General features: G+C 42.0%; 1 protein-coding gene and 1 non-coding gene across 2 annotated transcripts in view; one reads left to right on the forward strand and one right to left on the reverse strand.

The window, feature by feature from the left end:
• UTRN (utrophin) overlaps nt 1–24,637 on the forward strand; it is a 609,745-nt gene that overhangs the window by 480,984 nt on the left and 104,124 nt on the right. The window contains exons 55-58 of the mRNA XM_060190773.1: nt 10,874–11,142; nt 13,544–13,690; nt 16,027–16,105; nt 18,950–19,010. Coding sequence (XP_060046756.1) covers nt 10,874–11,142; nt 13,544–13,690; nt 16,027–16,105; nt 18,950–19,010 — 556 coding nt within the window. The remainder of the gene's footprint in view (nt 1–10,873; nt 11,143–13,543; nt 13,691–16,026; nt 16,106–18,949; nt 19,011–24,637) is intronic.
• On the reverse strand, nt 24,145–24,249 carry LOC132538448 (U6 spliceosomal RNA). The gene has a single exon (XR_009549813.1). It is a non-coding gene; the product is annotated as a U6 spliceosomal RNA (small nuclear RNA).

A 24,637-nucleotide genomic window follows, 5' to 3' on the forward strand; every position in this document is an offset into this window, starting at 1 on the left:
CGAACCCTGGGCCTCTGGAGGTGTACAGGGAGCACTTGTGTTTTATCACCAATTTTTAACAGCTCAGGTCAAAAGGCCCGTTTTCACAAGGGAATCAGAATGTCGTGTGCGTGTCTTGGCCTCTGTGCCACACACAGAGACACATGTTGTGATTCCCGTTTATTTTCTCAATCATTAAATCAGATCGCTGACACTTTGTAGGATGTTTTGCCTCAAAACTAGCTTTGTGCAAGCCTCCTCCCTTCCCCCCCCCCCCCCCCCCCCCGTGAAGGTTTCTCTGTCGTTTCACGTTTGCTCAATTCAATGTCTTCCTGTGAACTCTTTTGAACTCTGTTTGTTTTTTTTTCCATCTATAGATGGAAGGTACACGCGAGTTACAGAAACACTATAGTACTGCTGCAACACACATGAACTGACCTTTTATGGAGTAGGTTGACTTAGGTCCTCCAAGAACCATAAGTATTAGATATTTCACGAAAAGAAGATTTTATTGCAGGGTTATTGCTGGAGCTCCGTGCCGGCACTACAAATCTACTCCTGGTGGCTATTTTGTCCATTTTATTGATAGGACAGAGAGAAATCGAGCGGGGTGGGGGAGACAAAGAGGGAGAGAGAAAGATAGACACCTGCAGACCTGCTTCACCATTTGTGAAGCATCCCCCCTAGGGATGGGGACTGGGACTCTGATCTGGGACCCTGGCAGGGGCCCTTGCTCTGGGCACTATGTGTGATTAAACAGGTGTGCCACCACCCGGCCCCCTTCAACATTTTTCTTTAAAACATTTATGTAATAATTTAATGTCTTTATCTCTTTTCTCTTTGTCTTTCTTTCTTTTTTTTTTCTGTGCTGAAACAGGCTTCTTTACAGAATGACATACCAACTCACTGATTGCCTAGGACCAAAAGAATAGATATTTAGACAATATTAAATGTTGTCTTTAATTTTGCATATAAAAACTTGAAGCATAAATCATTGCTTCAGGCCCATAGACCAAGGCAATAATTTCATTAGCTTCTCAAATCAAAAATTGAATTAGTAAAATTAAATTGCATAAATAAACTCAGAAAATGTTATTTTATTTGCCAATGGTCTTAAGTATAGAGCAATCTCACAGCCCTCCCGAATTGAAATTCTAGGATCTACATATGGATGTGATGTTTTGCCTCAAATATAATGAGCTGGCTAGGGAAGCCCATGGATTAGAGAAAGATTTCAAGAACTTTGGTTTCTGCATGCTGATGCCAGCCAAAGTAATGTCATCTAGTCGAAGTAAACAAATAAACATTCTTGATGATTTTATGGTCACAAAGGCTAATTGAATGGACACGACATTTTAAAGTTAACTGTTCACCCTCTGCTACGTTCTCCAGTCATTGTTACATAAATCACACTTGCCTCATAAAGAAGATGTAATAATTCTTCCCAGGTATGTGTCAACATCTGGGATGTTACTATCTGCTTTAAACAGAAAAAAAAAAAAAAACAACCAGAGATTGCCAAATGTTTTTATTGTGGTGATGACCTTATTTAATTTATTATTGTCTGTTCTAAAATCTAGAGTCTCTAGATTGAGTTAGGGGGGCTTCTGTCTCTCTCTATCTCTCTCTCTCCAAAAAAAAATATATATATATCTCTTAGGCAGAGGTATAAATGCTCTTCTGCAATTAAACTTACCACTTCCTTTGGGAGTGTGTATGTATAAGAAAGACATCCTTCTTTTATAAGAATGGGTCAGCTTGGATAGAAAGCTCACAACTTCTTTTATGGCTTGATTCATTATTAGTTGCTATGCTAACAAGGGAGCAGCCTGGGGAGAGATGACAAGAAGTGGAAGACTAAATAGAACAGGTCTGTTTGGACTCTGGAAGGAGAAAAGGATAGAATTCCCTTTCATTTCAGAGACATTGTACAGGGACCTACTCAGTGATGTAATGAGCACCTATTGATTGTTGATTTATTCTATTATTTGATAGGACAGAGAGAAACTGAGAGGGGAAGAAGAAATAGGATAGCTATAGAAAGAGAGAGCTGTAACACTCACTGCTTATGAAGCCTCCTGCTTACAGGTGGGGACTGGGGACTTGAACCCAGGTCCTTGCACGTAATGGCATGTGCTCTCAACTAGCTGAACTTCCCCCCACCCCTCCCCCACCATGTACCATTCAGTCTGGTTCCCCTATGCCAGTGTGGACACTAGACACTGGGAATACAACAGTGAGCAAACTATATCCTTGCCATCTTGGAATTTAGATTTCTAAGTTCTCTTCTCCCATGTAGAATTCCTTTCCCCTTAGTACTACTTCCCCTTCTGCTATTCAGCGGACTTAACTTCAAAAACCGCCATAAGTATAAGAAGAATCAGGGATCCGTAGCATTGCATGAAATAGCTATGGGCCAGGCTGCTACAGAGCTGTGTTCCTGAACCTCTGCTGTCCTTACTCCTCTCCTTGGAGATGAGGCTTCACTGTAGCCTGCCGCTGATTCTTCTCCAGGTCACAGCTGCATTTATTTATTCTAACCTGCTGTAGAGGAAGCATAAAACTTGAAAGTATTCGGTCATCATTAATTTCTGGTCAGAAGCACCGTTTCTCTCTCTTCCTTCACACTGTAATCCGTGTTCCTGTTTTGTCTACATTTAGAAATATTTCCCATAGCTCTTGACTTCCTGCTTTTCCCTAAGTGCAGTCATTCACTTTTCTTAAGGATTTGACAAGTCTACTGCTAGTGTGGCCAGATTTATATTACTTGTATTGCGTATCCTTACTAAAAGATTTCGGCTGAAAACTAGCAAATGATTGTAGTTGGTGGTAGCTGTTGTCACGTTTGTCACTGATTAGATGACCATAATTAGAAAAACTATAGTAATCAGCCAAAGGCACTTAATGATGTACTTGTCATCTCATAGTGAACTTGTCATCTCATAGTGAACTATCATCATTCATCATGCAGAATATGAAGTAGACAAGGCCCTCTTAAACAGTGATCATTTCAGAGAGATGAAGTTGGATTTAATCATGTAATCAAAACTTTTGGAAGACTATAGTTCCCACCATTTAATCAGAAGACATTTTTCTCTTCTTTCACAGTAAAAGTTTTTTTTTTAATAAATATTATACGTGAGTATGGGGAAGAGGAAGAAAGGGTGGTCCAGGAGGTGGCGCAGCAGCTGAGTCACTAGACTCTCAAGCATGAGGTCCTGAGTTCAATCCCCAGCAGCACATGTACCAGACTGATGTCTGGTTCTTTCTCTGTCTCCTATCTTTCCCATTAATAAATAAATAAAATCTTTAACAAAAAACAAAAAGAGGAAGAAAGGTAAATGGTCTTCCTCTTTAAATTATGAAGTTGGATATTCTCAATAAAGAGTAAGGAGGAAAGCAGAGGAAAAGCTTCACGAGTGGTGAAGCAAGTGTCTGCAGGTGTCTCTCTGTCTCTCTTCCTCTCTATCCCCCCTCCTCTCTTGATTTAAAAAGAGTAAGGCTTAAAAATCATCCAAACTTAGCTAAGTCATGTAATTATATATTAAAATAGCACTGATCTTTAGACCAGGAACTGCAAAACCAAAATGTAAGGAAAAACGAGTGATAGAAGAATTCAGTTATCATTCACTGTAACCAAAGAATGGAAGCAGCAGCCAAAATGCCCATCAGCAGATGACTAAGAAAGTTATGGGATATATATTTCTTTTTTTTAAATTTTTTTTAAAATACGTATTTCTATTTATTTTTCCCTTTTGGTTGCCCTTGTTGTTTTAGTTATTATTGCTGTTGTAGTTGATGTCATCGTTGTTAGATAAGACAGAGAGAAATGGAGAGAGGAGGAGAAGACAGAGAGGGAGAGAGAAAGACAGACACCTGCAGACCTGCTTCACCGCCTGTGAAGCGACTCCCCTGCAGGTGGGGAGCCAGGGCTTGAACCTGGATCCTTATGCTGGTCCTTGCGTTTCATGCCACGTGCACTTTACCCGCTGCGCTACCGCCAGACTCCTGGGATATATATTCCATGGAACACTGCTATTAAAGACAATGATATTGTGTCCTTTGGGACAAAGTGGATGGAACTGTAGTTAGGGTAATGAGGAAAGCAGAGATAGGCAACTTGCAAATGTTTCCCTCCTCTGTAGAATTTGGAGAACTCTGGTACACATGAATTTGTAAAACCCAATCCCATCCAAAACAGAAACAAGTGATCTGTTTGTAAGACTTTGTGAGAGCTGTGGTGGTTAGCTGTGGGAGGTGAGAGAATGGGGTGTGCTGTGTAGGCCGCTACTAGCCAGAAATTGTCAAAGTTTAGAGAATAAAATGAAAATGTTATGTTTAATTTTTTAAAAATTACTACATAAAAATAATATATCTATATGGCAATTGGAGAGAAAATGCGATAAGAAAGATTTTGTATTGAAGATAACATTGGACTTTTCCTACTTTTTCTGTAGCATTATTTCAAGGAAGAAATTTACCTTGAAATTTGTTTGTTTGATTGGCCAGACCACTGCTCACCTTTGGCTTTCGGGTGTGGCCTTAGAGCCTCAAATATGGAAGTCCTTTTACATAACTACTAAGCTGTCTTCCCCAACTGGAAATCTGTGGTTTCATTTCCAAGATTGAACATTTATTTTGTGTGAGCACACTAAGGGATCGTTTTCCTTCATTCTTAGGGGCTTTTGGAGATATATGGAGGTAAATAAGGATAATTAAAAAATTAAAGAGAAAGATATATGGAAACTTTGACTTTCTTTTTCAGATTATCTTTATTTATTATTGGGTAGTGACCGCCAGAATTTGAGAGGGAAGGGGGTGATCGAGAGGGAGAAAGACAAGAGACAAAGAGATACCTGCAACACTGCTTCACCACTCCTGAAGCTTTCCCCCTGCAAGTGGGGACCGGGGGCTCACCTGGCCCTGAAACTTTGACTTTCTTATATAATTAAATTTTTAGACATAAAACAAGCCCTTAGTGTAAAACATTTTCCAGCATTGGGAAAAAAAAAAAAAACTTCCCACTTGATAGAACTGGGGAAACTGGGTCATGTAGCTTGTAAACTTGTTGAAGAAGAAGTTTAGGTAAGGTGAAAAGAACAAAGCTGATTTCAAATCCTAGTCTTTGTCCCTGGTCTGGACTTAGTTCCTGCCTGTTCTCCTGTGAACCACATGAGAAACTTTGCCCGCAGTGGTTAAGAGAAGGAGCATGGCGTTTTCTTTTCTTCTTTCTTTCTTTTTTTTTTTTTCCTTCACAATGATAGCTACCTCTTCTCTTTTTTAAATGTCTTTGTAAAGTGATAAAGGATATATATACCATTAAATTGGAAAGGTCTAAAGAGAAGAGAATGGGAGATTGAAAGTCAAACAAATAACAAACAAAATAACAACAAAAATAATTCTCACACACACCCACAGGGGGAAGTGACATTGTTAAAAACACTTCAGGTGAGAATTGTCCCTAAATTTATTTGGTTTTATCCTATGGTTTCCTCTCTCTTCAATTAGCCTCTATTACTGCCTTTTCAAATGCAGATTAGACCCCCCCCCTTATCTCCCAGCTTCCTTTGTTCCCCATTCCAGTACTTACTGATTCTGCTCTGCAAGGCTCTCTCAAGTGGAAATGTTCTCTTGACCTCAGCAGCAGAGGCTTGAGAAATCATTGTATAAACCAGTAGGCTGGAGGTCTGTTGTACTGTCCTGGCAGGAGGCTGGCTGTCCGTCCATCTTGTCTCCTTTCCCTCTCTCTAAATAGATGAATTTAAAAAAATTGGGCTAGGGAGGTTGTTGAGATTATCACACATGTGCAAACCCAGGTGCTTCATTTAAAAGAGGTCAAGGACAAGAGTTGGGTGGTAGTACAGCCGGTTAAGTGCATGTGGCGAAAAGTGCAAGGACAGGTGGAAGGATCCCGGTTCGAGCCCCCGGTTCCTCACCTACAGGGGAGTCGCTTCACAGGCGGTGAAGCAGGTCTGCAGGTGTCTGTCTTTCTCTCCCCCCTCTCTGTCTTCCCCTCCTCCCTCCATTTCTCTCTGTCCTATCCAATAATAACAATTACAACAAGGTCAACAAAAGGAAATAAATAAATAAATATTAAAAAAAGAGGTCAAGGAGATAGTTCAGGCAGTATAGGACACACCTTCCTGTGAATAAGGCCAAGGTTCAAGTCTCTGCACTCTGTGGAAGCCTTATGAATGGTGCCCTGGGAATTCCATGAATGACAGAGTGAAGCAGTGATATCTCCCTTCTCTGTCTTGGTCTCTTCTTTCTCTTACTCCTCAAAAATAACACATGAAATATTGTTCCCAGGAAGCACTAGTAGTGGGGGGAGTGGAGGGAATTTGGAACAAGCTTTGCACTAGGACTTTCTGAATTAAACAGAACATTTTGGCAGGTAATTATAACCCTTCATTATTTTCTATTTAATTTTTTCTTCTTTAATTCATTTTTCTACTTGCTTGCTAGAATCGACACAAGGTGGTATTTCCCAGTGTTTATTTTCCATTTCAAAAACTTTACGAAAGTTTTCTTTGGGTTTTACATGTGCATGTGTGCTGGGATTAATGAATCTCTTAACTGCGGATCCTTGGTGCACCCAGAGACACTTTTTTAATTTTTTTTTTATTCTGACTGTGTGATTAATTGATGTTTCCTTTCTGGCAAACAGATGGTGAGTTGAGCTGAGAGCTTTTCTTCTAAGCAACTACTTGAGTGGGGGAGATTATATTAGAAATACTACAAAAAGAGTGCTCACTCAAAGGATTTCATATTAAGTGAAGATAAAAAGTCATAGCCAATAGCAGGTGTTTTGTCACAGGACGAAGAAGGTCCTCAGTATCTCCCTGCCGTGTGGTTCAGTGACTGACTCAGAAAACAAGTTTTTACTCTATCCTAGGAAAGTCGTCATAACTGAATTGTTCTGAAGTTGGCACTGTGTTTTTTACAGAAGTTAGTGAAACATGTGTGTTTAAAATATGCCGGGCTAGCGTGAGGGTGAGGGTGTTTCTTCCTGGGCACGTGCTCTCTGGGTTAGAGAGAACTCGACTGGAGCCAACCTGGGCTGCTGCTTACTCAGTGACGCGGAAGAGAGACCAGGAACTTGTGGTGGAGTGGGAATGCAATTCTTTATTGATGCGGGAGCTCCAGAGTCAGGTGTGAGCACAGTGGGTTAAGCCACATGGCACCAAACTGCAATGGCCTCCTCTGCTCTGCATGCCAGCCCTTCTCCAGGTCGGGACGCGGGAGAGCAAAGAGAGTGAAACCAGGAACAGAAGTGGGTTTTATGGGCTAAAAACCGGAAGTGGCTAGTCAGAAATGGAAATGGCTAGGAAAGGGGGTGGAGAGAAGCAAAAGGCATGCTGGGAAGGTGGAAGCATCCTTAGCAACTGTTGTGATGGTTTTAACTGGCAGGAGTTAGCAATACCCTGAGGGGATAGCGTGGTGAGGATCTTTCAGGCAAAACAATGATTATGTAAATAGTCCATAGTGTCAGCAATGGAGGATGGAGCAGGGGGAGTGCCTGGCAAAAATATAAGTTTGAAAAAGTCCACAGGCTCTATTAACAGACACCAGTGTTGCTGTCACTGTAATGTTTAATTCCCTTTCTCATCCCAGTCTTAAGGTTGATATTTTCATTGTACACATAGTATTTTACAGTACTAGGAAAAAAAAAAAATCAACTGGGCTGAGTAGTGGCGCACCTGGTTGAGTGCACATGTACCAGTGTGCAGAGACCCGGATCTGAGCCCCTAGTCCCCACCAGCAGGGGCAAACTCCATGAGTGGTGAAGCAGGGCTGTAGGTGTCTCACTGTCTTTCTCCCTCTCTGTCTCCTCCTTTCCCCTCAATTTTTGGTTGTCTCTAGCCAATAAATAAAGGTAATAAACAATTAAAAAAATCCTTGGGGGGGTCGGGCGGTGGCGCAGTGGGTTAAGCGCATGTGGCGCAAAGCGCAGGAACCGGCGTAAGGATCCCGGTTCGAGCCCCCGGCTCCCCACCTGCAGGGGAGTCACTTCACAGGCGGTGAAGCAGGTCTGCAGGTGTCTGTCTTTCTCTCCCCTTCTCTGTCTTCCCCTCCTCTCTCCATTTCTCTCTGTCCTATCCAACAACGAATTGTGTCAACAAGGGCAATAATAATAACCACAACGAAGCTACAACAAGGGCAACAAAAGGGGGAAAAAAATGGCCTCCAGGAGCCCAGCAATAACCCTGGAGGAGGGAAAAAATATGGCACCGAGCCCAGCAATAACCCTGGAGGAGGGAAAAAATAAAATAAATAAATAAATAAATAAAAAATAAAAATTAAAAAATTAAAAAATCCTTGGGGGGAGGTTGGGCAGTAGCGCAGCGGGTTAAGTGCACGTGATGCAAAGCCCAAGGACCCAAGTAAGGATCCAGGATCGAGCCCCCGGCTCCCCACCTGCAGGGAAGTCGCTTCACAGGTGGTGAAGCAGGTCTGCAGGTGTCTGTCTTTCTCTCCCCCTCTCTGTCTTCCCCTCCTCTCTCCATTTCTCTCTGTCCTATCCAACAACAACCAACATCAGTGGCAACGATAATAATAACCACAGCAAGGATAAAAACAACCAGGGTAACAAAAGGGAATAAATGGCTTCCAGGAGCAGTGGATTCATGGTTCTGAGCCCCAGCAATAACCCTGGAGGCAAAAAAAAAATCCTCAAAAATATTATGTATATAATTTATTTATGATACTTATCATTTAATAAGTATCTTGAAAAAATGGAAGGACTTTCTCTTTCTCTCTTTCTCTCCTTTTTTTTTTTCCTTTTGCTATCCAAGGGCCTCATGCATGAATGATTTCACTCGACCTTTTCATTCATATAGACAGAGGCACACAGACAGACAGAGATACCACAGCATAAGAGGTCTCCCTAAATGCCCGTGTAGCACTCCCTGTGTCCTTGTAGAAAGCAAGCCTGGGTCTTGTGGCAAGCCTTTTCTCTCCTGTCTGAAAATCAAACTTTATTTCAGATATTTTGCCTATTCCTTTCCTGTAGTACATATTTGGAAATTCTTGCTAAATTAAGATACTTGAAAAAAAATTTTAAAGGCTTTTAAAAACTATTTATTTCTGATTAGATAGAGACAGAGAGAAATTGAAAGAGGAAGATAGAGAGAAAGAGGGAGAGAAAGAGAGTGACACCTGTAGCCCTGCTTTATAGCGTGTTAAGCTTTCCCTCTGCAGGTGGAAGCCAGGGGTTGAACCTAAGTCCTTGCTCACTGTAATGGAAGCACTTAACCAGGTGCACTAGAAAATTTTGGTATTTTCCTATTGAAACGTTTGTCTACTTAATACTAGACTATAGAAAATGACCTGGGGGGTCGGGCAGTGGCGCAGCGGGTTAAGCGCACATGGCGCAAAGCGCAGGGACCGGCGTAAGGATCCCGGTTCGAGCCCCCGGCTCCCCACCTGCAGGGGAGTCACTTCACGGGTGGTGAAGCAGGTCTGCAGGTGTCTGTCTCTCTCTCCCCTCTCTCTCTGTCTTCCCCTCCTCTCTCCATTTCTCTCTGTCCTATCCAACAACAAAGCAACGTCAACAATGGCAATAATAACCGCAACGAGGCTGCAACAACTAGGGCAACAAAAAAGGGGGAAAAAATGGCCTCCAGGAGCGGTGGATTCGTGGTGCAGGCACGGAGCCCAGCAATAACCCTGGAGGGAAAAAAAAGAAAGAAAATGACCTCAATTGAAGATGGATTGCAAAAAAAAATTATAAAGTATTTATGACATATTACTTATCTTCAGCCTTTTTTTTTTTTTTTTTTAGAAATGTGATCAATTGACCTTATTTCTTAACTTTCCCTTGTATTTCTCTCCCAATTATACTTTTCATTTCTCTTTAGGACAATGAAATTAAAAAACTGTCTTTGGATTTTACATAACTAAAGTCATGTTAGAGAAAATGTCTTTTACTCTTGAGTTATTTTGTTGGGTTTCAAAGTTGGAAAATTTATTAAAATTGAAAAAAAAAACAAAACCAAAACTCCCTAGGCCACTCTTTATTCCAAGTAACTATTTTCAACTTCTGTGACGTAGCAAAGAACTAGTGAATGAGGTGTGAAGTGTTTTCTTACCTTGGCTACTCAAATGCTCCCTCCACGTACCCTAGTCAGTAATAATTTGAATTGTGATCATCAGGGGGGGTGTTGGTATGCATGAGACCCCTTCTGTTTCATTTGGTTTAAATCCCCCCTGCTTAACACTGCATTCTATTTACATAACCACTGCTTTCTATTTACATAACCACTGTTAACAAGCACCACCCTCCCTCCAGGGCATTTGTGGTTCAGTGATAGGATTCTCGCCTGCTCTGCCCCCTCCTTGTCACACTCTGATTTTCACCAGTCACTTTTCTCTCCGCCCTCTCTATGTCACATCCTGTTTCCACCCTACTTGGCAAGTATATATAAAGACAGCATTGTGAGTTTTACAATACCTTGAGTTTAGCTTAGCTCGTCTTAGATTGGGCTGCATCCTGCATGAATAAAGAGATACTGCCTACAGCTCAACCATGAGTCCCTGGTCGTCTGTTACCCGCCCGTGAAGCCAGCCCGGCGAAAACAACATAGCCTGGCGAAAACAACAAGGGGGGTCCAGCAGTGGTGCACCTGGTTGAGCGCCACCTGTTTCCATGAGCCAGGTTCAAGTCCCCGGCCTCCATGTGCAGGGGACAAGCTCCATGAGCGGTGAAGCAGGGCTTCAGATGTCTGTCTCACCCTCTTCCTGCCTCCCTCCTTCCTCTCGATTTCTGCCTTTCTCTGTCCAATAAATAAATAAAGGTAATAAGACACTAGAAATACGGTCATCACACTTGACTAGAAAGACTGTGGAGAGGAGCAGGCATTCAAACGTTCTTCCATTGTTGTTGTGGTTACAGAACTGACCCCAGAGGAGAGAGCCCAGAAGATTGCCAAAGTCATGCGCAAACAGTCTTCTGAAGTCAAAGAGAAGTGGGAGAGCCTCAATGCCGTTACTAGCAGTTGGCAAAAGCAAGTGGACAAGGCCTTGGAGAGACTCAGAGATCTGCAGGGAGCCATGGATGATCTGGACGCCGACATCAAAGAAGCAGAGGCTGTGAGGAACGGGTGGAAGCCTGTAGGAGACTTACTCATTGACTCGCTGCAGGATCACATAGAGAGAACCATGGTCAGCATCACTGCTCAAAACAAAGTGTTTAAGAAACGTGTGTGTGTGTGTGAGTGTGCATGTGTGTGCATGTGTGTGTGTGCATGTGTGTGTATGTGCATGTGTGTGTGTGCATGTGTGTGTGTGGTGGGGTAAGGTACCTCTGTGGTGTGGTCCTGCACACAAGTTACCACACACAGGAACCTGGATAGAAGGCACCCCCCACCCCCTTCTCGCCCTGTCCCCACCTGCAGTGGGGGAGACTTCATGAATGACAGAATAGCACTGCAGGTGTCTCTCCTTTCCCTCTCTCTCCCTCTCTCCTTATTTCTCTGTCTCTTACCTTCTATTAAAAAAAAGTATTTAAAAAAGGCTACTGGTGGGGGGGGGGGGGCGGGGGCGGGCGGTAGTGCAGCCAGACCTATGTAAGGATCCCGTTTTGAGTCCCCAGCTCCCCACCTGCAGGGGAGTCACTTCACAGGCGGTGAAGCAAGTCTGCAGGTGTCTGTCTTTCTCTCCCCCTCTCTGTCTTGCCCTTCTTCTCTCTGTCCTATCCAACAACAACAGCAGTGGCAAAGATAGCAATGATAGCAACGACAAGGGCAACAAAATGGGAACGATGGCCTCCAGGAGCAGTGGACTTGTGAGCCCCAGCAATAAGCAGAGCCATGCAGGCACTGAGCCCCAGTGACAACAGCAACAACAGCCCTATGAATTAAGTAGGTTTCTTCCTTCAGCTTGCGCCCTCAAAACCACTACTTTGGCCAGAACTGAGCCAACGGACAAATGTCATCTTTAAGTGTAGATTCTGCCCCACCTCTCACTATGGAGTATGAGAAGAAACTGTCATAATAAGCACAAGCTTTGCCTCTGCAAGTATATCAGTACATTTAGGTCTTGTGGTTAGGAAAATTATTTCAGCTGGCCACTTTTTATTTTTAAGTGAAACATGTTCACATCCAACTGTTTTGTCAGGTGAACACATACTAAGTTAGCCATTATAAGGAAAAAAAAAGATGAAAAGGAGAATGTGAAAAGTAATGTAAAATCAGAACTGGAAATGACTATAGTGAATAATGAAGATGGTCTCCAGATTATGAAAACAGGGAGAAAATACTTAAATCACGTAAGTGAGGTGCTGTATTTTTTAAATTAATTAATTAATTAATTAATTAAAGAACGGAGACATTTTATAAACCCGTAGGATAGGAGGGGTACAACCCCACACAATTCCCACCACCCGGTCTCCGTATCCCATCCCCTCCCCTGTTAGCTTTCCCATTCTCTGTCCCTCTGGGAATATGGACCCAGGGTCATTGTGGGAGGCAGAAGGTAGAAGGTCTGGCTTCTGTAATTGCTTCCCCGCTGAACATGAATGTTGACTGGTCGGTCCATACTCCCAGCCTTTCTCTCTCTTTCCCTAGTGGGGCAGGGCTCTGGGGAAGCGGAGCTCCAGGACACACTGGTGGGGTCGTCAGTCCAGGGAAGTCTGGTTGGCATCATGCTGACATCTGGAACCTGGTGGCTGAAAAGAGAGTTAGCATACAAAGCCAAACAAGTTGTTAAACAATCATGGGCCTAAAGGCTGGAATAGTGCAGATGAAGAGTTGGGGGGTATACTCTGCAGACTTTTGTGTACTTCTGCTTTCAGGTATATATTTTTCCCTGGTTTATGGGCACGTGTGAACCTATGCTCTATCTCAGGGGACCTGGTCTATATCTAGGTTTGGGGACTTTATTGGAGAGTGGACCACCTGGAGTGGAATTAGAGAATACTATGAAAGGAAAGGTCTCACCCGAGTGATGAAGCTGAAGGGTTGTCATTCCACACCTGAAGTCTCTGGACACAGTCTGAAGGGAAGCATGCTGGGGTGGTACTCGTTGTGTTGGAGATGCTGTTTAATTTTCTACTTATAAACTCAGTTTCTCTGAGTTATGAAGAATGACTCCCCATGGGGTTGGGTTGGTTGTAAAGCAGTTTGAGTAATGGATTTTCACCCCTGAGGCTTTGAGCTTCCAGGTTCAATCCCCAACACCAGATGAGCTAGAACTGAGTGGTTCTCTGGTTATGCTTTTCCACTGAAATCATTTTTTAAAATATTTATTTATTTATTTATTTATTTATTTATTCCCTTTTGTTGCCCTTGCTTTTTATGGTTGTTGTAATTATTGTTGTTGTTACTGATGTCATTGTTGTTCGATAAGTCAGAGAGAAATGGAGAGAGGAGGGGAAGACAGAGGGGGAGAGAAAGACAGACACCTGCAGACCTGCTTCACCGCCTGTGATACGACTTCCCCTGCAGGTGGGGAGCCGGGGGCTTGAACCAGGATCCTTATGCCGGTCCTTGTGCTTTGCAGCACGTGCGTTGAACCCGTTGCGCCTGACTCCCCACTGAATTAATTTTATGTGCTTCTCTTTTAGGCATTTAGAGAAGAAATTGCACCAATCAACGTAAAAGTTCAAACAGTGAATGACTTATCCAGTCAACTCTCCCCCCTTGATTTGCACCCATCTCTAAAGATGTCCCGCCAGCTGGACGACCTTAACATGCGCTGGAAGCTTTTACAGGTACCAGCTTCTCCCTCTCTTGCCGCTGGGTTGGTCTTTAGACTCTAGTTCCCATTTCTAGCGTTTTCTCTTTCCTGAGGAGCTGCATTTAAAATGCGTGGAATGCTGTCTTTTATTCTCTTACATCCAAAGACCTCAGCTATTGTGAGTGCAGATTTCTGTTTAGTGGTACAGATTTTGATTTTGATGTGCCATTTGCATATGTGTTGAAAATTGCAAAATGAATCACAATGACCTCTTTACTATTATGAAGAAGGAATAAATTTGGGTGAATCTGTTTTTACTTCATAAAACTAAAGAGATAAGAAATAAGTGCATAGTAGTATTTGGAATAGGCTGTTCTTATTATCTTTATTTTATTTATTGGATGAACACAGCCAGAAATCTAGAGGGAAGGAGGCAATAGGGAGAGATAGAGAGACACCTGCAGCCCTGCTTCACCACTCACAAAACTTTCCCCCTGCAGGTGGGGACTGGGGCTCGAACCCGGGTCCTTGTGTTTGGTCACATGTGCGCTCAGCCAGGTGCACCACTACCCAATCCCCACTCCATTTCTTTAATATATCCTTTCCCTGTAGTTTTTCCTGTGTCCCAATTTGTTGTACTGTCTATTTTACTTATCAGTATCTCCAAAGATTAGAAGATAGGAACTATTTTATGCTCGAAAGAGGATATGCATGCTGAGCTTGGTAATCTATAGAGAGTTCAGAGGTAAGAATACTGGTCAGATAATAGAGGTGGGGGGAAATCTGTGTTAGCAAAAACATTGTTAACATTTAGGAGGAGTATCTCCTCTCAGTTCAAACATAAAATCTGGCTTTGGAAAGTGCTTTGGTTTTTTTTTTTTTTTTTTTTTTTTTTCCTCCAGGGTTATTGTTGGGCTGGTGCCCGCACCATGAATCCACCACTCCTGGAGGCCATTTTTCCCCCTTTTTGTTGCCCTTGTTGTTGTAGCCTCGCCGTGGTCATTATTATTGACATTGTTGATGTTGTTCCTTGTTGGATAGGACAGAGAGAAATGGAGAGAGGAGGGGAAGACAGAGGGGGAGAGAAAGACAGACACCTGCAGACCTGCTTCACCGCCTGTGAAGTGACTCCCCTGTAGGTGGGGATCCAGGGGCTCGAACCGGGATCCTTACGCCGGTCCCTGCGCTTTGCACCACATGCGCTTAACCCACTGCACCACCGCCGGACCCCCAAGTGCTTTGGTTTTAACAGAATATTTGCTCAGGAGAAACCAGAGAGGCCCAGTGAGCCAGATATACACACATTTCATTAAAGACAGCCGAAAATAAGGTTAGCAATCTAAGTGGAATGACTCCTAGTGACACACAGCTTGAGTACCAGGACAAGGAAGTGAAATGAAAAGCCAGTCAGCTGTGCAGTTGTTCTTGATTTGTGTTGACTCCTTCACTGTGTGAAGTTTGTTTTTTTTATTGTCTTAGAAAACTGTCGAATGTGTGTGAATGAGTACAAAGAGAATATTAATCTAGTGCCATATACTTGAATAACTCTAAATTGAGATGATTAGTCATCAACTGGGAGAAGAGTAAGCAGTCTGTACCTCAACTAGCTGGCTACCATCTGTCATGTATCATCACTAATATTTTATTTTTCCTTGGGGATACTTTAGACTTCTTTTTCATTTGCTCCTGACATTTTGTTTTCCCCAAATTCCTTTCAAAACGGAGATGAGTAGCCACTGACCCCAGGACCCTATCTTGACTTTTGATGCTCTTAGGACTTCCCTGTGTTCAGACAACACACAAGAGCCGGCAGGGTAGATGTTCTGACACCAGATAAGCTCTCCACATATAACTTGGATGCCTCTCTTGACTCACTGTTTTCACCTGTAAAATAGATGCACTTATACAATATTACATACCTGGTTGCCAGGCGGTAGCATAGCAGGTTAAGCGCACATGGTGTGAAGCACACAGACCGGCGTAAGGATCCCGGTTCGAGCCCCCGGCTCCCCACCTGCAGGGGAGGGGTCGCTTCACAAGCGGTGAAGCAGGTCTGCAGGTGTCTGTCTTTCTCTCCCCCTCTCTGTCTCCCCCTCCTCTCTCGAGGCAAATGTATGTATATACCTTATCGGTAACTGTTATCACAGTTCTTATACTTAAATCCAGGAGATTGTAATAAAGAGTTGTCTTCCGTGATCCGGGAGGTGGCGCTGTGGATAAAGCATTAGATTCTCAAACATGAGGTTCAGGTTTAATCCCTGGCAGCACATGTACCAGAGTGATGCTCTGGTTCTATTTCTCTCTCTGTCTTATGGTTGGGGGAAAAAGGATCTGTCTTGAAATCTCTGTATTTTTCATATGCACGGGCAGGTTTCAGTGGAGGATCGCCTTAAACAGCTCCAGGAAGCCCATAGGGACTTCGGACCATCTTCTCAGCATTTTCTCTCTAGTAAGTGCTTGTGAATCTGGTTATATTGAGTCGACAAACCAGCATGTTTTGTTTTGTTTTTTTTGACTAAAGACATCATATTCTTTGCTATAAGATATTTACTTAGATAATTATAGAGAAGGGACATTAACATTAAAGACAATATTGTTTGCTAGGTATTATTTGTAATACAGCCTGTTTAATATTGATGAACCTTTGAAACAGTGAAAATGAACTTTTGATGGTTTTTCTCTGACTGATCTGTTATATTATAATTACTGATATGATTTATTCGTACTGTGTCATACGCAAAGGTCATGGATTTTTTGCACACTAAAGAAATCTATTGCTATTTGTTCTCTGCGGCTTGAGGTGAGCTCTGCTTCCAGCTTGCACTGAGCAGACTTGCTTTATGTGAGGAGGGAGAGAGAGGTGCAAGGGAGAGACTGAAGGGAGGTGTAAATAGACCATTCTTTTATTTTAGGATTTCAGTGAAGATGGGGCGTGTTCAAGGTGGTATGGCTGTCATATCTTAGAGTCTCAAGTCAGCTTATCTCCCTGCTTTAAAATGCACCTGCCTGGCTTTCACACCTCAAGTTTGAGCCCACCCTTCACTGAGCTGAAGGAAGCTTTGCTGATTGTGTTGTCTTTCTCTCTGCCCTTCTGTATCTGTCTTGGTCTTCTTATCTGAAAAAGTTGACCCAGAGCAATGAAGTTCTGTTGACTACAAATAATAATAGTAATAATAACGGTAATAATAATAGGTATGTACAGCTTTTTAAAAATAATGTTCTATCATTTTGTTGAGGGTTTGGTGTTTTGTAGTACTACTGAGTACCTATGGGTAGCGTTTCTCATCTCCCCATCTTGTGTCTGCAAAACACTCTCACCCCTCCTAGGGGTTATTTTCCATCGTCACCAGGATCCTGCAACCCTCTCTTCTAATTTCTTCACCACTTTGCCAGAGTCCTTTGCTTTGATTTGGTATACCTGCAACCTCATGAAACAATTAAAAAGAAAACTGAATTATTCCCCACACATTTTTAGCTGAGAAAAAAAATGTATATGCTAAGTTCACTGTGATCATATTTAATTTTTTTTTCTGGCTAGGTATTACAGACTTAGATAAACCTTACATAATAGATTTTTTAATATATATAATACTCTCCAAATGATATTTTGAATTGTATGAACTTTTCATAAGACATTGAGTAAATTGAATTGCTACCATGTCGTTCGTTTCTGTAGGATATGGAGTCACACAAATTGAGATTAAAATATTATGTCTGTCTAGTAACGGTCATATTAGTGAAAATTAATTTATCTTAAAAGTGCCTTAATAATAATACTGTTGCCTCCAGTTGCCTTGGAAACTAAATTGAGAAAAGCGTATCAAGTTTCACAGTAGTCAGTACAATTTATCAGCACCGGTGCTTAGCTTCCTTTATTTTCTCCGGGAAATATTTGTTGGAAAATAGCGGGAGAATTGTCCAGTGTGGTTCTATCAAAAACTATACAGACAATATAATTGTCTGTTCACTTTTCTATTCTTACTTCTAAAACCTTTTTTTATCTTTATTTATTGGATAAGAGACAGCCAGAAGTCAAGAGGGAGGAGGTGGTAGAGAGGGAGAGAGACAGAGAGACACCTGCAGCCCTGCTTCACCACTCGTAAAACTTTCCCCCTGCTGGTGGGGACCGGGGGGCTCGAACCTGGGTCCTTGTGCCCTGTAACACATGCGCTCAACTAGGTGCGCCACCACCCGGCCCTGTTCATCACTCTTTGACAGCTTCATCGCTGAGTATGCAGGCAACGCCTGAATTGTCAGATGGGGGTTTATATGATACTTTTCCTGCTTGTTTCTCCATGGAGAATGTCCTTAAACATGCTTTGCACATTTTAGTGTGCTATCTATGTGTTAGATGGAGTAGAACATGAACTCAGAAAAAAATCATTAACACCAGATCATATGAGAGTTGAGATGTGGTGATTTTTATTTGACTTTGGTTGTTTACTAGTTCCTTTGGTAAACTTCCTTAATACCTCTAGATTCACATGTATAACTCTTACTAGATAAATCTTAGAATCACTGGTTTCATGTAGAATGAATGTATTTTCTTTTTTGCCTTTTTATTTTTTTTGCCTCCAGGGTTATCACTGGGGCTCAGTGCCTGCACTACGAATCCACTGCTCCTGGAGGCCATTTTTTTTCTCTTTTGTTGTCCTTTTTTTGGTTGTTACTGTTGTTATAGCAGTTGTTAGATAGGACGGAGAGAAATGGAGAGAGGAGGGGAAGACAAAGAGGGGGAGAGAAAGACAGACACCTGCAGACCTGCTTCACTGCCTGTGAAGCGATCCCCTCCCTGCAGGTGGGGAGCCGGGGCTCGAACTGGGATCCTATGCCTGTCCTTGTGCTTTGCACCACATGCACTTAACCCACCGTGCTACCGCCCGGCCCCCAGAAAGAACGTGTTTCCCAGGGGCCAGGCGGTGGCACACCTGGTTAAGCGCACACAGTGCAGTGCGCAAGGCCCTGCTTGCTTCACTAAGAATTATCACCCTCCTTCAATCCATTTTGTCCCAAAGGATATAATGTCATCTATTTATTTTTGTTTAATGACTTTTATCAAATGGTCCAATTAGATAGAATTTGTTTTAGAACCTGGCAGGTGCTGTTTTTTTTCCTTACCTCAAATTCACGTGTAAAGTCACTCTTTTTGACCTAGCAGCTTTCATACTGATAGGAATCCAGTTCAAAAAAAAAAAAAATTCTTGGATTTGCCCATTTGTCTTGGATGAAAGCATAGACTAGCATAGTGCTATTGAATCAACAGTATCTCCAATAACGTCTCTTTGTTTTTCAGCATCAGTCCAGCTGCCGTGGCAAAGATCCATTTCCCATAATAAAGTGCCCTATTACATCAAGTAAGTGAATTTTTATCTCAGAACATAAAGTAACATTGATAACTTAAGGAGTCCCATGCCGTTTAAAAATGTAAATCTGTCTTATTTTCCAGTGAAAGTGATACACATTTATTATATGAAAGGTGCTAGTTTAAGAGTCGGAGTAAAAAAAAAAAAGAAAAGAAATCAGAATGACATTTTGTAGTTCATTTATGACTTCAGGTCTTCAGGTATATTTGTTTTCTTTCGGTTTTGTTTTTACTTGCAACAGAGATGAAAGTCTTTGGAGGGCAGGTGCAATGTCTAGATGCCCTTGACATATGATGTTTCTTACAGAAACGTTCATGTGAAAACATTTTAATTTCTCTCAGAAAATAATGTAGAAAGTCCTTACACTGTTCTAACCTTAATGCAATAAAAGAAAGCATTTCCCCATTTTTCCTTGACTAATGAAAGTTACCTACAATGTTTGTTAGATCCAGATTTCATTTTCTTATCACCCTGAGTTTCTGCTTCTTTGTTTTGTTTGTACGGAGGGGGTTAATGTTTAGAGTGCGGTCAGTGTAATTTCATTATGCGCCAGAACCTGAAAACTGTCTCACCCCTCACCTCACTCTCCTTCCCACAGTCCTTTGCTTTCACGCCATACGCCTTGCCCAGTCCACGTTTTACTTGTGTTCTCCCTCTCCACCCTTAAGTCCTGCTTATAAGTAAGATCATTGCATAGTCATCCTTCCCATTTTGCTTATCTTACCTAACACAACGTCACCAAATGCCATACAAGATGATACAAAGGAGACGACTGCATCATTTTAAATAGCTAAGTAGTAGTCTATCATGTACATATGCCACCATGATGATTATTAGTATTACTTAGCTACTCATCCATCATTGGGCATCTGAGTTGCTTCCACATTTTGGCAATCACAGTCTGTGCTGCTGTGAACATAGGTGTAGATAGGTATTTTCTGATACATCTTTATGCTTCCTTTGGGCCAATTCCCTGGAGAGAAAGAAATAGCAAATAGAAAGAAATATAGAAAGAAATAGAATATGTCTATTTCTAGCACTCTTAAGAAATCTGCAGACTGGTTTCCATAGGGTTCTGACCATTTACACTCCCACCAACATTATAGGAGTGTTCCTTTTCCTCCATATCCTCTCCAACATTTGTTGTTACTGTCCTTTCTAATGCGTGTGATTCTCACAGCTGTGAAGTGGTATCTCATTTTTGTCTTTACTTGCTTTTCTCTGATGATCAGTGACTTGCACACTTGCTCATGTGTCTCTTGGTCTTCTGAATCTCTTCGTTGGTGAAGTTGCTGTCCAAGTACTCCCCCATTTTCTGATGGGGGGGTGCTTTTTGTTTGTTCTTCTATTAAGATTACGGAGCTCTTTCTGTCTTTTGCTTATTAGTTCTTTATCTGTGGTATGTTGTGTAGAGATTTCTACACTGTAGGGTGTCTTTCTGTTAGGGTGGTGGTCCGTTTTGCTGTGCAGATAGAGTTCCACTGATTTTTTTTTGTTTGTTTGTTTTCATTTTTGCTTTCTTTGCTGTTGGATTTGAATCTCTGGAGAGGCTTGCAGCATAGGTCACAAAGTGTTCTGCCCAGGTTTCCTACTATGTATTTGGTAGTTTCTGTTCTAATGTATATGTCCTTGGTCTACGTGGAGTTCACTCTTATGCATGGTAATACGTAGTGGTCCAGTTTCATTCATTTGCATGTTTCCATAACATGTAATTACTATAGCAAGTGATGCATACTATATTATCTTATGGAAATGAGTACTTTCACTATTGTATAACATATGTCATGACAACCTTTATTTTAAATTAGCAAAGAAATTGAATTGTAGTGGTCTCGGAGGTGGCACAGGGATAAGGCTTTGGACTCTCAGGCATGAGGTCCTGAGTTCGATCCGTGGCAGCACATGTGCCAGAGTGATGTCTGGTTCTTTCTCTCTCCTTATATCTTTCTCATTAATAAATAAAAAAAATCTTAAAAAAAAAGTTGAATTGTGCTGATTTTCTATTAATATTATTATTATATGTATTTTTTGGATAGAGACAGCCAGAAATCAAGAGGATGGGGGAGATAAAGAGGGAGACAGAATGAGAGACACCTGCAGCACTGCCTCACTACTTGCAAACCTTTCCTGTTGTAGGTGGGAATGGGGGAGTTGAAGTCTGGTCCTTGCACATTCTAATATGTACGCTCAACCAGGTGCACCACCACCCGGCCCGCCCCATTGATGCTAAATTTCTACAAAGAAGGCCGAGATTGTGCACTGTTATCAATATGAAACATTAGGTTTGTTGTAAATATATGTAGTTTTAGTGTTAAATGTCTTTGGAACTTTCAGATCTTTAGCAAATTTCTCATGTGTATAGAATGAATTCTCCTATTTTGAAAAGCTGGTTTAACCCGATTCTTTCGTGATTTATTCTCTTGTGTCACTTAACCTTTCGTTTCCTCATAAAGAAGGAGCGTGAATCTCTTAGAGACTGGCTAACACGAGCCTGTGTTTCCAGATGAAGAATTGTCATGAAAGCAAAACTTAATTCCCACATAAATCACTAAGCCAGTCAATGATGAGTGAAAAGGCTTTTACTACACCTCTCTCTGCGTGGCTGCACAAGTAGAAGAAAAATGTTAAAAACAGATTTAGTATAATTGTCAATCAACTAGACTTTCCTGGAGCGTGTAAGATTTTATTAACCTGCACAACAATAAATTAGTATTGTTATAGAACTATTAGATGTTTTCAGTATTGAATACATTTTCATATGTTCCAACGTTAAAATCTAGGTTGACAGAATGGGGACCCATTTTTCATATTTTAATTTTATAAATTAGTTAAAGCAACTTTGCTGGCTTTCTGATATGTTTTTAGCTTCTTTTAATAATTTGAAGTGTGCTGCAATGGTTCTTTTTTAAAAGTTTTTTTTATTACCTTTATTCATTGATGGGATAGAGACAGGGAAGCGGGGGATAGAGAGGGAGAGAGACACCTGCACCCCTGCTTTCACTACTGGTAAAGCTTTCCCCCTGCAGGTGGGGGCTGGGAACCTGGGCCGTTGCGCATTGGAACACGTGGGCTCAACCAGGTGCGCCACCACCCGGCCCCACAGTGGTTCTTCAGCTCATTTGTTTCTGCAAAATGAAAGGCTCTAAAACTGCACTGTAAGGGTCTCTATGGGCTACATCCTGCTACATAGACATCTTAACTCAAAACCGACCTGCCGTGTGCCCTTGGCTGTGTTCTGGCTGCCTCTGATGAGTAGAGATCTCAATCAAGACTTTTCCTCAATTTAGTATAGCTCCTTTATATCTTCCTTTTGAATATATATATTTTAAATTTTTTATTTATTTTTGTTATGCTGGGACTTGATGCCTGCACAAAGAGTCCACCACGCCAGGCAGCTTTTATTTTTATTCATTTATTTTTATTTCATAGGACAGAAGGGTTTGTAAGGGAGGAGGAGGGAGGTAGAAGGGGCCCGCAAAACCGCTTAACCTCTCTTGAAGCTTCTCGGCTGGAGGTGGCAAGCAGAAACTTGAACCTGGGCCCTTGGGCATGGCGATACATGTGGTCTCCTAGGGGTGCCACTGCCTGCACCTTTGCACCTTGCCTCTTTTTTTTTTTTGCCTCCAGGGTTATCGCTAGAGCTTGATGCCTGCACTATGAATCCACTGCTCCTGGAGGCCATTTTGCCCTCATTTTGTTGCCTTTGTTGTTGTATTTATTGATATTGTTGTCATTGCTGTTATTGTTGGATAGGACAGAGAGAAATGGAGAGAGGAGGGGAAGACAGAGAGGGGGAGAGAAGAGCTCCAGTGGCGCAATCGGTTAGCGCGTGGTACTTATACAGAGAGGGGGAGAGAAAGACAGACACCTGCAGACCTGCTTCACTGTGAAGTGACTCCCTTGCAGGTGGGAAGCCGGGGGCTCAAACCCACTGCGCTACCGCCCGGCCCCCTGCCCCTTGCTTTTTTATGCTTTTGTTCATCATGGATAACCCTGTGGTTCTCTTTTGCACCCATTTTCTCTGCTCATTCCCTCCACCACTGCAGCCAGAACACTCGGTACAAACCCTGTAGTGCAGAGACTAGATTTTACCTTCCCACCTTCTGGGGAATCTTTACTGCTCTAAGCTAACACTTGATGGTGGGAAATGACGTTTATAGTTGTATATGGAATTGTGAGAGAGCAGGTAGTTATTCCTTATAACAGCCATACGGTTCATTGGCATAAACTCCATATACTTCTCTCATCAAAACTATATTATTATACGTACAGGTTAAAGAGAAAATAGATGCCTTGTTCTGTGGATGAATTGTGAACTCAGCTTAAATGATGTCAGAGAAATATCTCTTCCCTAAATAAGAACAGAAATTAGTGGCAAGAATATATATATATATATATATATATATATATATATATATATATATATATATATATATATTGCATATTTTGTCTATACAGTTCAAAGAAAACCCATCTTTGAACAAAAATAAACCTATAGCAAAGCTCTAGTTGGCACTGAAAGATAAATACAGTTATCTCTGTAAGGTTGACTACAGCAGCCTTCATGTCTTTCTCCTTACTAAGGATGAAGGATTTACCCTTTTGGTCCTAGACTTAAGTAGAGAATTCCTGGGCATACTTTCAGTCTCTTCCCAGAAGTGGGGCTTAAGGTGTTCATCTTAGTGATTCTGAAGTAAGTGAATAGAAACAAAAGGAAATGTATAAGGAAGCTGTTTTCCTAAACAATGGCCTTTGACTTTATCTTTTTTTTTTTTTCATAAAAATATGGAATGCGGGGGTCGGGCAGTAGTGCAGCGGGTTAAGCACATGTGGCACAAAGCACAAGAACCAGCATAAGAATCCCAGTTCGAGCCCCCGGCTCCCCATCTGCAGGGGAGTCGCTTCACAAGCAGTGAAGAAGGTCTACAGGTGTCTGTCTTTCTCTCCCCCTCTCTGTCTTCCCCTCCTCTCTCCATATCTAACAATGACATCAATAACAACAATAACCACAACAAGGCTACAACAACAAGGGCAACAAAAGGGGGAAAAATGGCCTCCAGGAGCGGTGGATTCATGGTGCAGGTACTGAGTCCAGCAATAATCCTGGAGGCAAAAAAAAAAAAAAAAAATTATGGACGGCTTCACGAGTGTGCGTGCCAGTCTTGTGTAGGGGCCGTCCTAATCCTCTGTATCATTTCAATTTTAGTATCTGTGCTGCCAAAGTGAGCACATCAACTTCCTCTTTTAAAAAAATATTTTATTAGTGATTTAATACTGATGAACAAAATTGTAAGATAACGGGAATATAATTCCACACAGTTGCCACCACCAGAGTTCTGTGTCCGACCTCCTCCCCTGACAGCTTTCCTGTTCTTTATCCCTCTGGGAGCATGGACCCAGGGTCATTGTGCGGTGCAGACGGTGGAAGGTCTGGCATCTGTAATTGCTTCTCTGCTGGACGTGGACACTGGCGTGTTTGACTTTATCTTTTTCTTTATTAAAGGACAGAGAGATACCTGTTGCACTGCTTCACCACTTGCAAAGCTTTCCCCCTGCTTGAACCTGGGTCCTTGCACACTGTAATGTTGTGCGCTCAACTAGGTGTGCCATTTTATCTT

This window comes from Erinaceus europaeus, chromosome 4 (genome assembly GCF_950295315.1).
Source record: "Erinaceus europaeus chromosome 4, mEriEur2.1, whole genome shotgun sequence".
NCBI classification, from domain to species: Eukaryota; Metazoa; Chordata; class Mammalia; order Eulipotyphla; family Erinaceidae; genus Erinaceus; species Erinaceus europaeus.